The sequence below is a fragment of the Oryctolagus cuniculus genome, chromosome 1 (assembly GCF_964237555.1).
Source record: "Oryctolagus cuniculus chromosome 1, mOryCun1.1, whole genome shotgun sequence".
In the NCBI taxonomy this organism is placed as follows: domain Eukaryota; kingdom Metazoa; phylum Chordata; class Mammalia; order Lagomorpha; family Leporidae; genus Oryctolagus; species Oryctolagus cuniculus.
In genome coordinates this window covers 217,567,520-217,581,057 of record NC_091432.1, presented here as the reverse complement: position 1 = coordinate 217,581,057, position 13,538 = coordinate 217,567,520, and the positions used below count along the sequence as shown (strand labels likewise).

Sequence of the window (13,538 nt, the reverse complement as noted above, 5' to 3'; positions counted from 1 at the left end):
CCACGTGGAGACCTGGAAGAAGCTCCTGGCTCTTGGCTGTGGCCTGATCCAGCACTGGCTGTTGCAGCCACTTGGGGAGTGAACCAGCATATGGAAGATCCTCTCTCCCCAGTCTCTCTGTCTAACTCTGAATTTCAAATAAATAAAATACATCTTAGGAAGAAGAAAAATAGACTGTGGCCCAGACACGGGATGGGTCCCGCCCAAGTCACCAGCAAGTCTGTGACCCAGCTGGGACTGACACCCAGGGCTTCTGACTGCCAGCTCTGTGCTCCGTCTCCCGCTGAGTTTTCCAGCAACATGGACAAAGGGGGCACGTGGGAGCTCCCCACGCCCATGGCCGGGGCAGAGACTGAAGCTGCACACGGCGTGTGGGTGTGGGTGGGCTGGGACTGAGCCAGAGGGGCTTAGAGGAGGTGGAGACAGGGTCACTGAAGGACTTGGACAAGGGATGCCCACCCCCCCCAACCCCAAACCAGGCCTCTGAGTCCATGAAGGGAAGATTCTGACCCACTGGCTCAAGAGTGGGCCTTCCAGACTACCCCTGGTAGCCCCAGGTTAGTCCCACATACTTGGAGACTGACCCCTGACCCCTGGTCAATGGCTGCCCCCCATGTCCCCCACTCTGCCCTGGCTGGGAAAGGCACTCACTGATGGGGGCGTGCAAGGCCACGTGCTCCTGGTAGGGTGTGTAGTACTTGTACTGCTTCCCGCAGAATTCACAGGTGTAGTTCCCAGTTTCTGTGCAAGAGGAAGATGACATAAGAAGTGAGAGCTGACCCCCACCCAGAAGCTTCCATACATGTCCACCCCCCCAAACTCCTCCTCGTTCTGGGACCACCAAGTGGAGTTGACCCTGACTCTGGGGCTAGACAGCCTCAGTGCATCCCCTGGCTTGGCCACTTGGGGCTGTGTGGCCTCAAGTTAGTCTCATAACCTCTCTGTGCCTCAGTTTCCCTACCTGTAAAGCATACACAACACTAGGACCACCTTACAGGATAGCTGTGAAGATTAAATTGCTATATCAAGTCAGAACAGTACCTGGCACATGCCAGTCTCTCCAGTAGCTCCACCCTTGGCCCTGGCACTAGGGAAATGTGCGGTGACCCAAGCTGACCTCCAACGCCAACCTCCATCAATCCCTTTGCAAACGCTGCCCGCTGCAAGGCCACAGCCAGAGACCATCCATGTCCCTGGGGACCCCCCACCTTTGGTAGCAGGAGTCACTTCCTCCTCTCAGGTCCCAGCAAACTATGTCTTTACCTCTCTTTTGGCACTGCCTAACTTCTTTCTTCTTAAAAATGTCTGGGGAAAATTATAAAATTCTGATAAATACAAGTGCAATATTTAAAAAGAAAACACAAACTTCAGTCACCTGTAACCCCCAAACAGAGCAGCATCTACGGCCGTGCGGCAGAGGGTGCACCTTGCTGTCTCCCCCAGGGCCCACCTTCGCTCCCATCCTACCCAGGGCACGCCTTCCTCGCTCAGAGCCTTTGTCCGTCTCCTGCGGCCTTGAATCAGGCAGCCCTGATCAATAGCCTCTTGGTAACCTGGTGTATCCAATCGACAAGACGGTGTGGGACATCCTGCCCAATCAATACAGATGGATCTCCACGCACTGATTGGCTCCACGGCTCCCACCGGGCTCGGGAATTCACTAGCTGGTCCCCTACACAGACGGACACTTGGATTGTTTCACATTCTTTCCTCTTATTAAAAAAAAAAAAAAAAAAAAAAAAAAAGCTGCAATCCACATCCCTGCAAGTAGCTCTGCAGATCTGCTCACTAGTTGTGCACGCTATTGCCAAATACAGATGACTGCACGGACTCTTCGCACTGTTCTCTCTCAGGACGCCATCCTCCAGAACACGGCCTCTCCGCTGGGGGCAGCGACAGCACACGGCTGCTGCTACCTCCCAGGTTTCTAAGGGAAGCAGTTATTGTTCGGATTTCATTAACCAGTTTTGAGACTCTGCTTTTGTTTACAGCCAGTGTTTCTACAGGTGCTTTTACCTTTCTGAAAATCACTTAGCTCTATGTCGACCGAAGATAGCAACATTTTAGTAAGCACATGTTTTGAATATTTTTTCAAATTGGTCTCTGAGTCCGTATGGTTTCTAATACACTTGTGTACTGTTTACCAACAGTCTTGACACATGCACCGTCAGGTGATTCTGTCATTGTGCCAACATCAGAGTGCACAGTCACACAGCCATGACGGCCTCTGTGCCACTGGGCACCACAATCTTATGTGACCACCACTGCACCTGTGTCGGGCGCAGACTAAAACGTGGCTCCATGGCACATGCCTGCAGATGTTTTAGAATTGGGGGTTCAGTGATTTTTCAACTGATTCAGGAGCAATGAGAAGGATACAAATATTATTTGCTGTTCGTGGGTTTCAGAGTTGTTCTGTCAACTGGATTAATTATATTAACCAACTCCTATGACCAGGTGCACTGGCTCCCCAGGATGAAGTGCTGCGATAAATCCATCCATCTTGTTCTCCCAGATTTGCTTTGCACCTCTAGATACCCAAGAGCTCATGGGGCCAGAATCTTCGCTTGCTTTACTCACATGAAGAGATTCTCTAACACTTGTCAGGGTGAGTTTCTGGGGCAGGAGCTTCTGTTACAACCTGGGAACCCGAGAAACGCCCCTTCTCAGGATGCACGCGGCGAGGTCCGGCAATTTGTGTTTGAACAGCCCTCTGCTGATGCCCGGGGAAAACCAAGACCCTGGACCCCAGCATTTCATTAAACTGTCTCATCTGGCATCGCTATCGTTCATTTCCTGGTAATCAGGCAGAAGCTGCTTTCTCTCTGTTGCCTGTGCCTAAAGACGCGGCCCTGACTACTCTCATTCACTAACCAGGGCCGTGCTCCGTGCTGGCACACTGTGCGGAGCACACACAGTCACGGCTCCTGTCTTCAAGGAGTTTCTCGTCTAGAAAGGGAGACAGAAGAGCAAAGAATCACACCTGCCAATGTGAAGCCGCAATCAGGACAGGTGCTCTCCAGAAAATGGACCCCAGGCTGTGAAAACCCATGACAGGGGCTTTCATCGAGTTAAGGAAGCGGCAAAGAGCGCCTGAGAAGTTCAAGTTCAGAGACACTAGTGTCTCTTAATAAATCGTTAATGGCTGGGCATTGTAAGCTAACCTGATGATCTCTGCCTTCTAATAAAGCACATTTTTCCTACCCGTGTTTATTGCTGTAACTGATTCGCTTACACAGACCGAGTATCCCTACTCCAAAAACCCCACATCCTCCAAAATCCAGTTTCTCAGGTACTGAAATAGAGTCATGCGTGGAAAATTCCACACCACGGAACCAGACTTCATGCACCGAACTATTACACATACAGTATCTAATTATCTTTACGTGTATACGGAACAGAACTTCCTGTTTAGAGATTTGGGTCCCATCCTCAAGGGATCTCATTATACACAAATATTCCAAAATCCAAAAACACGTCTGGTCTCAGGTGTTTTGGATAAGGAATGCTCAACCTGTACTACTTTTCTTCTTTTTTAATCTTTATTCCTTTTCTTATGCTCTACCTCTTCTGGTTTGTTGCCTCGGTTTTCAGTTTTAGATGTAAGTACTCTTTGCTTTGCTTTTCTGTTACGTGCAATATTCCATTGGTTCCCATTACGTTAGATGGCAGACATTTTTCTAATAGTTAGGAGTCAAGTGGGAGGCATTTCTAAGTCTGGCACCATTAAGAAAGGTAGTTTAACCCGGAGCTCCTCAAACCTTAGCACGTCCAAGGACCTAGAATGACTGTGATCTCACAGGCTAGTCAACCTGATCCCAGACGTACGGGCTGGGGCCCAGGAATCTACATTTCCTTTTTAAAATTTTTTATTTGTCTTCTCATTTTATTTGAAAGCAGAGATAGAAGTCAATCAACTAATCAATCTTCCATTGGCAGGAAGATTCACTCCTCAAATGCCCCCAAAAGACCTGGTGCATGGAAGTCAACCTACGTCTCCTATGTGGGTGGCAGAGGCCCAAGTACTTGAGCCATTACCTGCTGCCTCCCAGGGTGAGCAGGCAGCTGGGCCAGAAGCAGGGGAGCCAGGACCTGGGATGTGGGCGTCCCAGGTGGGTTCTTAACCACTGGACCCAGTGCCCGCCCCGGGACCTGACGTTTCCACCACGCTTCCAGGCTAAGCTGCTCTCGAATCACAAAGCCTGGGACGGGTTTGGTCTACTCCACCGTACCCTCACCAGTTCCTTCCTTCTCACTTTTTTTTTTTTTTTTTTTTTTGACAGGCAGAGTAGACAGTGAGAGAGAGAGACAGAGAGAGGAAGGTCTTCCTTTGCCGTTGGTTCACCCTCCAATGGCCGCCGCTGCAGCCGGCGCACCGCGCTGATCCGATGGCAGGAGCCAGGATCCAGGTGCTTTTCCTGGTCTCCCATGGGGTGCAGGGCCCAAGCACCTGGGCCATCCTCCACTGCACTCCCTAGCTTCTCACTTTTTAAAAGCTCTTTGCTAACATTTTAGAACAATCCTGGTCGGGGGCCTTCAGCTGTGCGATGAGGCGCAGACGGGCACAGCGCACCTGCCTTTAGTGTGTACGAGGCCCCTGGCACGGTCTCACATGCAGGCCTCCGGTGAGCCCCTCCACTCAGCTCACGGCTGCCTACCTCCAAACGGCTTTGGGAAATGGGTACATGGGAGAGACAGCATGTTTTGGAGCTTTCCCTGTTTTCTGTATTACATAGTTTGTCTAGATAACAAATTTCTAGATTAAAATCTGTCCCCATCACAAGGCGCCCAGTTGGCAGTGAGTGCTAGCCATGGAGAAGCCCGAGATGACACGTGTGCACCCCGAGTATCTGTGCAGGCGCCTAGCGCCCACAGTTTCAGAATCAGGAAACCCCATCTAGGTAAGGGTCTCGATTTCGACTCCAGCTGATGACGTGATGAGCCCTTTCAGTCGGCATGAACAGATCTTCCCGTAGCAAAGTTTTCTTCGAGCCCATCTTCCCTCCCACTGGTACTGTAACACCAGCGATCTGGAAGGGCGCCTGCTGCTGGCCATCAGGTTGTCCTGAATCACCTCTCCACCTTTGTATTTTTTCCTGTTGCTCTTTCGCCAGCTTCTGGCTCCTCTGCCACAGGCCTCATGCAATGGACTGAACCGTGTCCCTCTGATTTTTATTCACTGACGTCTTAGCCGCTTGTGGGCCGGGGCCTTGGGGAGTTGACCAGGTTTAGGCCATGAGGGTGGGGCCCTCACAATGGGATTAGTAGCTTTTTTTTTTTTTTTAAGATTTATTTATTTATCTGAAAGGCAGAGTTACAGAGAGGAGGAGAGACACAGAGGGAGAGAGATCTTCCATCGTTGGGTTACTCCTCAAATGGCCAAAATGGCCAGGGCTGCACCAGGCCAAAGCCAGGAGCCAGGATCTCATCCGGGTCTCCCTTGTGGGTACAAGGGTCCAAGCACTTGGGCCCTCCTCTGCTGCTTTCCTAAGTGCAGTAGCAGGGAGCTGGAACCGACGCCCATATAGGATGCTGGGGTCACAGGCGGTGACTACCTGCTAGGTTATGACGGCAGCATGGCACTTGTGGCCTTTTAAGAAGAGATCCAGGAAGCTTCTCTCTCCTTGCCAGGGGAGACCACGATGAGCAGGCAGCCATCTACCAGCCAGGCCACGCAGAGTGTGGACTTCCAACCTCCAGAACTGTGAGAAGCCAGGTTCATGGTCTTCTGTTACAGCGTCCAAGTGGGCTAAGACTGGTCACATATTCATACATTCTGTTCTTGCAGATTTCACAGTAGATCACTTTCAGAGTGATGTTCTTCCTTTGAGTCTCCTCAATTCTTCCCACGATTGCTTGTTTCCTTTGCAATTTACCATCCCCTACCCAGTAATGCAGAAACAAAGCCAGCTCTCCCATTTCAACAGACCACATGCAGAAATTGCCCCTAGCCTCCTCCCGCGGAGGGCCCAGGCCTGCAGCTGAAGAACAAGCCCGCGCCGCACGCAAGGCTCCATGGGCCACCATTCTCCTCGGAGCTGGAGTCCTGTGCTCCGGTGCCTCCCTCTCTCTGGCTGAGCGATGCCAATGTGGAAGGCACACTTGCCATGGGAGAGCTCCTGTCCCCTTCACCCAGGGGGCGTCACGCAAGACAAGCAGCTCCCCTCCCCCATCCACAGCGCCTCTGCTGGCTCCCCTTGGCCCGTGGCTGCTTGCCTGCTTACGAGAAGTGGCAGGAGCCCAGGAAGCAGCGTTCTGAGCGCTAGCAATGTGCTCAGCCCCACGAGGGCCGGCTGGGAGCACGCCGGCGGCCAGATCCAGCGTGGCTTTCTAAGTACGGCTCCACGCTCCTCGGAATCTGTGAGCAGCTCGCGGGCCCGACGTGGGCTGCCTGTCAGACTTCATTACAGACAGAGCAAACGTCCCCTGGCTCTGCTGCTTCTGTAATTAACAGCTGTCACCTCCTCGATACTTGCCAGGCCTCTGGAAAGTCCTTCGCCAATCCCCTTACATGTGGCATCTCACTGGATCCCCCAGGACAAGCCTGGCAGGTGAGCCTTACTGTCGCCACCCATTTTAGGTGAAGAAACCGTGCAGGAGGCCGATGAGAAAACTCGTAGGACATCCTGCAGCCATGACGTGCAGAGCTGACACGCGTCTGAGCTGCCTCGAGAACTGGTGCCCCGGGCCTGGCATCATGGCGCAGTGGGGAAGACACTGCCTGTGATGTTGGCTTCCTGTTTGAGCACAGGTTCAAGTCCCGGCTGCTCCACTTCCGATCCAGCTCCCTGTTAATGTACCTGGGAAAGCAGTGGAGGATGGCCCAAGTGCTTGGGTCCCTGCCACCCACAGGAGAGACCCGGATGGAGTTCTGGGCTCCTGGCCTGGGCCTGGCCCTTGCTGTTGTGGCCATTTGGGGAGTAAACTAGCAGATAATAAATAAATAAATCTTAGGGGGAAAAAAAAGGAAGATCTCTCTCCCTCTCTCTGCCTCTGCCTCTCTATAACTCTATCTTTCAAATAAATAAATAAATCTTAAAAATAAAAAAGATAACTCTTTAAAACCCTGGCCCTTGACTGCTTCTCAGGAACATCTCCCACTTACTACACCTTGAATTTGAGTCAAGAGCTGGCCTCCGGCGCCGCGGCTCACTAGGCTAATCTTCCGCCTGCGGCACTGGTACTCCAGGTCCTGGTCCTGGTCGGGGCACCGGTTATGTCCCGGTTGCTCCTCTTCCAGTCCAGCTCTCTGCTGTGGCCTGGGAGTGCAGTGGAGGATGGCCCAAGTGCTTGGGCCCTGCACCCCATGGGAGACCAGGAGAAGCAGCTGGCTCCTGGCTGCAGATCAGCGCAGCGCGCTGGCCGTAGCGGCCATTTGGGGGGGTGAACCAACGGAAGGAAGACCTTTCTCTCTGCCTGTCTCTCTCACTGTCTGTCAAAAAAAAAAAAAAAAAAAAAAAAAAGGCCTGGCCTCGACCCTGTGTGTGTAATTCCTCCAGGTGCCCTGCTCTTGTTCCTGCCTCACAGAAGAGGGACACGGGGGTGGCTGTCACCTGGGGGTGCCGGCGTTCACCTCCAGGCCGCTCGGATTCCAAAGCCCATCTGCGTAGCGACAGCGCCCGGGGCGGAGGGCTGAGCTTCGCTGCGGCTGCTGAGAGACAGCGCGCAGAGGCGGAAGACCACGCTCCCTCCAGCCCCGTCTGGATCTGTCTGCGGGGCTCCGTCTCCCCCACAGACGACGAAGCCTCCGACTGCTGGGCTCCTGTCTGTTTCACAGCTGCAGAGTCTCGCTCGCGGCAGTGTCCGTGTGCAGTACGGCATCACCATTTCCTCTCCAAGGCCGCTTTGATGTTGCTGCTGCTGTCCACCCTGCACGTGACAAGCACTGGGCCCACCCTCTCCTCCACAGGACCTTCTGCCCAGGTAACTGTTCCCACAGAGCAGCCCCTCAATGGCAGACAAAGGTGGAAGAAGGAGAAGCCTTCACGGGGGCCCGGGCCCGCAAGGACCACCAGGGACGTCAGTGTCTCGGCTCCTCTGACTTCTCTTCCCTCGGAATTCCTCAGCCACTTGTTCCAGTTCTCATAGCTTTATGCAAATTGCCTTAGCTCCTTGTAACGATGCAGACCGGAGATTCTCTCCCGACTGGCCAGCGAGCGAGGCGTGGGAAACCCCGAGGGGCTGCAACTCGTGAATCTCACTCCTCACCGGCGGTCCCCCTGCACCTGCCTCCTCCTTGGTCATCTCTCCCCTGCAGCCCACACTGCTCATCTCTTCCCCATTGAGTCCCCTCTCCCACCCACTGCTCTCAGGGTGAAGTTGAGGTACACCTTCTGGCATCTGGGGGTCTTACGATCTGAACCCTACATGGATTCTCAGAACCAGTGCTGCTCTCCTGTCTTTGCCTGGGGTACAGGAGCTGATTCCCTGGCCTTACCCAGCCCTAGGCACTCCCTGGGTGCTCCCTGCACTTCTGTGCTGTAACTCTCTGCTCACTTATCTGTTGTCACCGCTGTGTCATTCAGCCAAGGGCAGAGCCACATTGGACCTGCTCAGCGCCCTGTCCCCACAGCAATCATTGTAAGTTGGCCAAAAGCAGGCAAGTCAGTGTGTGTCCCACCCTCAAAGGGTTTCTCGGGGCAGGGACAGAGGGCCTGCAGTGGCTGCCCTGGGTGGGTTCCCTGGCTGCTAAGCCCCTTTGGGGACTGTAATGACAGTCATCTTCCAAGCACTGACTATGTACCAGGCACTGTGCTAACAAGTGGTTCACAGCCATGACCTCATTTAATCCAAGAACCCCGTAGGAGTGTCACCCCCAGTCCACAGGGGGCTGAGGGCCAGGATGGCAGACAGCCTCGGTGGGCACTGCACATGGAAGGAGCAGAGCTGAGGCTCCGCCCCAGCCCGTGGCAGCATTCACTGCCCTGACCCTGACCCTGACCCTATGCTGTCTGCGGCTCCTTGAGAGCCAAAGTCCTAGCCTGACGGGCCCAACTCACAGACAGGCACCCTTGCTGTGGGCTGAGTGAGGCCACGCCCTTTCCAGCAGGGTGGGGGGGACTCAGCCCTGCCTCCCTGTCAGTCTTCACCCAGCCCCAGAGTCCCGCATACTTGGCCCGATTTTCTGGAATGGCTCCGGGGGCTCCTCCTTCACCTCGTCCGTGGCCACGACACCTTGGTCAAAGGGGTCTGTAGGAGAAGACACACAAGGCGCTCAGCACCCTGGCCATGCCCGGTCTCAGGAGCCCAGCTGGGGACAGGAGAGGTGTGCAGCGGCTGCGGACTTACCTGCCCGATTCTCGGGGGCCCCTTCCACGCTAAACACTGCGCCCAGGCGGGAGGCGGCAGCCGCAGAAGGAAAGAAGCAAACAGGAGCCCTGTTAGTCCCTGCCCACCGTGGCCTCTGCCCGCCGCTCCCAGCCTCTGTCCAGCGGGTTTGCCTCTGCAGCCCAGGAGGGCTACCCAGGCCAGTGTGGAAGCCCCAGGAAAACAGGGGCCACACGAGGGGCCACAGCCGGTGCCTCACTGCAGCACCCTTAGAGAGGCAGGTGCCCACGCCAAGGCAAGCAGGTGCTCTTGGTCTGGGCCTGGCTCTGCATTCCCAGCATGCACTGGAGAGGCCAGGGCAGGAGAAAGGAGGAAGAGGCTGGGAGGAGAGGAAGAGAGGAAGTGAGAGGAAAGGCAGGCCGGCGGCCACAGGTGTGAGCCTGCTCGTCACAGCTCGAGGCGAGCTGGGGTGTGGGGCCAGACACAGCAGGAACCCCAATGTCCTGTCTGGGTCCAAGACTCTCTTTCTAGGATTCCTAAGACTCTACAAATGTCTTACATAAATTTATTGTTCTAATTTCCAACTCTGTAATCTAAAATGCTAAAAGTGCCATCCTTCATTTTTAAAAATTGGTTTAATTTCAGCAGGGCGTGCAAATGCTCTATAAAAACCGTAAAATGACACGGTATGCAATTCTACTTTGACCTATAAAAACAGCAGACTCAAACAGGCGTGTACATGGAGCATGACGGGGAAATCCCCTCCCCCAGAATCCTCCAGGGCAGCGCTCTCCCCTCACGGTTCTGGCTGCTGCCTGATCTTTCTCTGGCAGGAGGCAGGCAGGTGGACGGGCTGGGGGCTGGGGAAGCCGGGCGAGGGCCCCTGGGCGAGACTCAGGGAGTGCGGGGCCTGACTCACCATCCACCGCGTGCAGGTCCCGGTGCTCCTGGAAACAGCTGTAGTATTTGTATTTCTTGCCGCAGATGTCACACGTGTACCTGAAATTGTCTGCGAGGGAGAAGACACACGGGGTTACCAGGGCTTCCATCATCCGGGATGGGAGTTTTCTGGCCAGCTCATCAGCCTCAGGAATCAAGGCTGGGACTAGTCCCATCTGTCCCAGCTGCAGGGCCCCATGGAGGAAAGTCCAGGCCCTGGCTCCTCCGGGCCCAGCACACCTTCCCCACGTGCCCTAGGGTGGGGGGATGGACAGATCCGGCCTTGGCCCGGTCCCAACTCCCATTCCAGACCAGCTCTGATCACTTCCTGGGTCCACAGGCTTTGGGTGGAGGTGTGAGGGCTCCTCTGTGGAGCCCCAGACCACACTGTGACCAGGGGGCCTTGAAGTGACCCCACCAAAGGGCCTACTTCCTATCAGGTTCCTTTCCCTTCCGCCAAGGTTACCTGGCAAGGGTGACAACCCCATGATAGCCACATGCCAGGAGTGACCACGTGCCAGGCCACGGCCTTCCCCCGCAATTCCTCACTCCTGTAACACGGGGAAGAGGCAGTCTCCCATTGTACGCAGGAGCAACTGAGGGCAGGAGGAGCCTGCCAGGCCCTACAGCCTGCAGGTGGGCGAGTGACCAGCTTCCGAGACGGCGCCCAGTGACCCTTCCCTGCGAGTCTGGGCCTGACTAAGGAACAGAGCACCGCCAAAGTGAGGTCAGAACACGGAAGAGCAGGACTTTGGTCTTGTGCACAGCCTCTCTCCCTTGCACTGTCGCCGGCCGCCACCTTGCCAACTGCTCCCTGCAGAGGGGCAGGAAGCAAGGAGCTGACAGCAGCCTCCAGTGAACAGCCAGGAAGGGGCTGTGACCCTGACAGCTCAGACGGACTGAAACCTGCCAACATCCACGCACATGAACTTGAGACGAGACACGGCCCTCGCAAACAGCCTAAGCACAGTCCGTGAAACCCAGAGCCAGGAACCCAGCAGTGCTGCATCAGGGACAGTCCAGGTTTGTTGCTCTCAGGCATGGGGCTTGGGGCACACTTGCTGCACGGCAATGGAGGCCTGAGTCTAGGTGACCCCCAGAGCCCCTCTCATACCAGCAACACTCTCCACCATCCACACTGGCCCATCCCCCTCACATCCCTGGGGATCCCAGGCACACAGACAGGAGCCCTGAGCCTGACACCTGCAGCTCCGGCACCTGTGGTCACTCTGAGGCTGCTGGGGACCCGAATCACCCAAGGCAGGACTGGTGGGGCATGGGGCCTGAGAGGTCAGGTCCTGCTTCCGAATTCTTCTCCTTTAACGTGCAGAGTGGGCTGTAGAAGGGCTGATTCCTGGGGCCTCGCCCAGGCTGGGGGTTTCAGGGTCTCCAGCCTGGTTCAGGCTTCCATGCTCTCCCAGGCTTGGACAACAGCCCTCCCACCCTGTCCCAATCAGATCATGATCCCCAGCCACGCCCCCACCCTGCCTCCCTCACTGCCCAACCCCTGGGCACAGGCAGGCGAAGCTGGCCTCCTGGGGTCCAGATACAGACAAGGCCCTGCCCCTGAAACCTTCCCTACTCTGCTGCCCAGTTCTGGTCACCACGGGCAGCTGTCTGTCCACTTGTCCCTGCCTCTCACCACAGGGCCATGCCCACCACCTCCAACAAAATGAACTCCTGGCTTTCTGCCACGGAGAAGCGCTGCCCTGTTCCGCTGAATCGCACACCACGATATCCCCTCGGGGTGGCTGGGGACCACGTTCCCAATCCCGAAGGCAGGCGCGCGATAGGGCAAGAGGTATTGCCAGAGCAGGAGGGCAGGTGATGCTTCTGTTCGTGAGGCCGGGTTTGCAGAACCCCAGGGATGCTCAGAGTCTCCAGGCACCCATGCTGGAGTCTGGCTGCCTGAGCACAAACTCAACTCTCCCACCCCAAGAGTGATGGGGCTTGGGATGTGCCCGAAACTCTGCACTTCAGTTTTCTCATCTGCAAACTGGGAACAAAGATAGTTCCTCCATGCCCTGGAGTTGTAATAAAGAATACAAGGGCTATGCAAATAATAATGAAAGGGAACAGAGAGTAAGTGATCTAATGAATACTTGGTAAATGTTACCTAGTGTTGTTTCCCGAAGAGAACCAACATGACAGTTCCCCGAGACCTGGATGTGGGGCTGAGCCTTCATTTTCTTAAGTGAGACGTGGGTGAGCAGGCCTCTCTATGCCTCTCTGCCTGACTGCACTATTTTCCTAATAAACCAATGAGAAGTGCCTGGACCAGAAGACACAAGACCAGGTCTCACGACTCATGAACTGCGTGAGTTCTCTCTGCGACTTGCTGTTCTCATCTGCAAACTGGGGAGCTGTCCTCATCCTCTCCACCAGACCTTTCCAGCTCCCAGGCTCCATGCCTGGGCCCCTGGAGCCGGAGGACAGGAGCCCCACGCAGTGCCGGCACCGAGCCGCACACAGCATCCGGGTGGGGCAAGCTCCACGAGGAGACACGGATGAGCATGAGCAAGACTAAAAATATCCCTGGCTGCCAGCGCCGTGGCTCAATAGGCTAATCCTCCACCTTGCGGCGCCGGCACCCCGGGTTCTAGTCCCGGTCGGGGCGCCGGATTCTGTCCCGGTTGCCCCTCTTCCAGGCCAGCTCTCTGCTATGGCCAGGGAGTGCAGTGGAGGATGGCCCAGGTGCTTGGGCCCTGCACCCCATGGGAGACCAGGAAAAGCACCTGGCTCCTGGCTCCTGCCATCGGATCAGCGCGGTGCGCCGGCTGCAGTGGCGGCCATTGGAGGGTGAACCAACGGCAAAGGAAGACCTTTCTCTCTGTCTCTCTCTCTCACTGTCCACTCTGCCTGTCAAAAAAAAAAAAAAAAAAAATCCCTGGCCACAGAGCCCTCCGTGAGCAGCGAGCCCACCCGTGGCGGAAGTGTGGCGGAAGCTGACGGAGCAGGGAGGGTGCAGAGTGGCCCAGCCCCAGAACAGTGAGGAAGGAGAGAGAGAGAGAGGAAGTTCTTTCAATGTGTGGCTGACCACAGGCAGACCACAGCAGCCAGAGAAGAGGAAGCTACTGAGGGAGAAGGAGTCCAGGGCCAGGCTGGGGCAGGCCAGGGGTGGCAGAGGCCCACCTCCCTCCAGCCCAGCCAGGGGTCCTGTGGCAGGTGTCCTGCCAAGCTGAGGGTCGACACCCCTCGGGACCTGGTAGGACCTCAGCCCTGCTCGCCTCTCTTGTGGGCTAAGAGCCAGATGGAGAGGGGATGGGAAAGGGCTAGGAAGATGTGGCCCAGCCAAGGCCCTTCTGCAGCCATGGCCACCTCCCAGCCTGCTT

The 13,538-nt window shown here is 55.7% G+C and overlaps 1 protein-coding gene across 4 annotated transcripts in view; it reads right to left on the bottom strand.

The window, feature by feature from the left end:
• Nucleotides 1-13,538, bottom strand: part of ZNF618 (zinc finger protein 618) — a 183,449-nt gene that overhangs the window by 41,775 nt on the left and 128,136 nt on the right. For all 4 annotated transcript variants that reach the window (XM_051842734.2, XM_051842741.2, XM_051842749.2 and 1 more), the window contains 4 exons: nt 10,187-10,276; nt 9,289-9,324; nt 9,112-9,189; nt 652-741 (listed from right to left, as the gene is read on the bottom strand). In XM_051842734.2, coding sequence (XP_051698694.2) covers nt 652-741; nt 9,112-9,189; nt 9,289-9,324; nt 10,187-10,276 — 294 coding nt within the window. The remainder of the gene's footprint in view (nt 1-651; nt 742-9,111; nt 9,190-9,288; nt 9,325-10,186; nt 10,277-13,538) is intronic.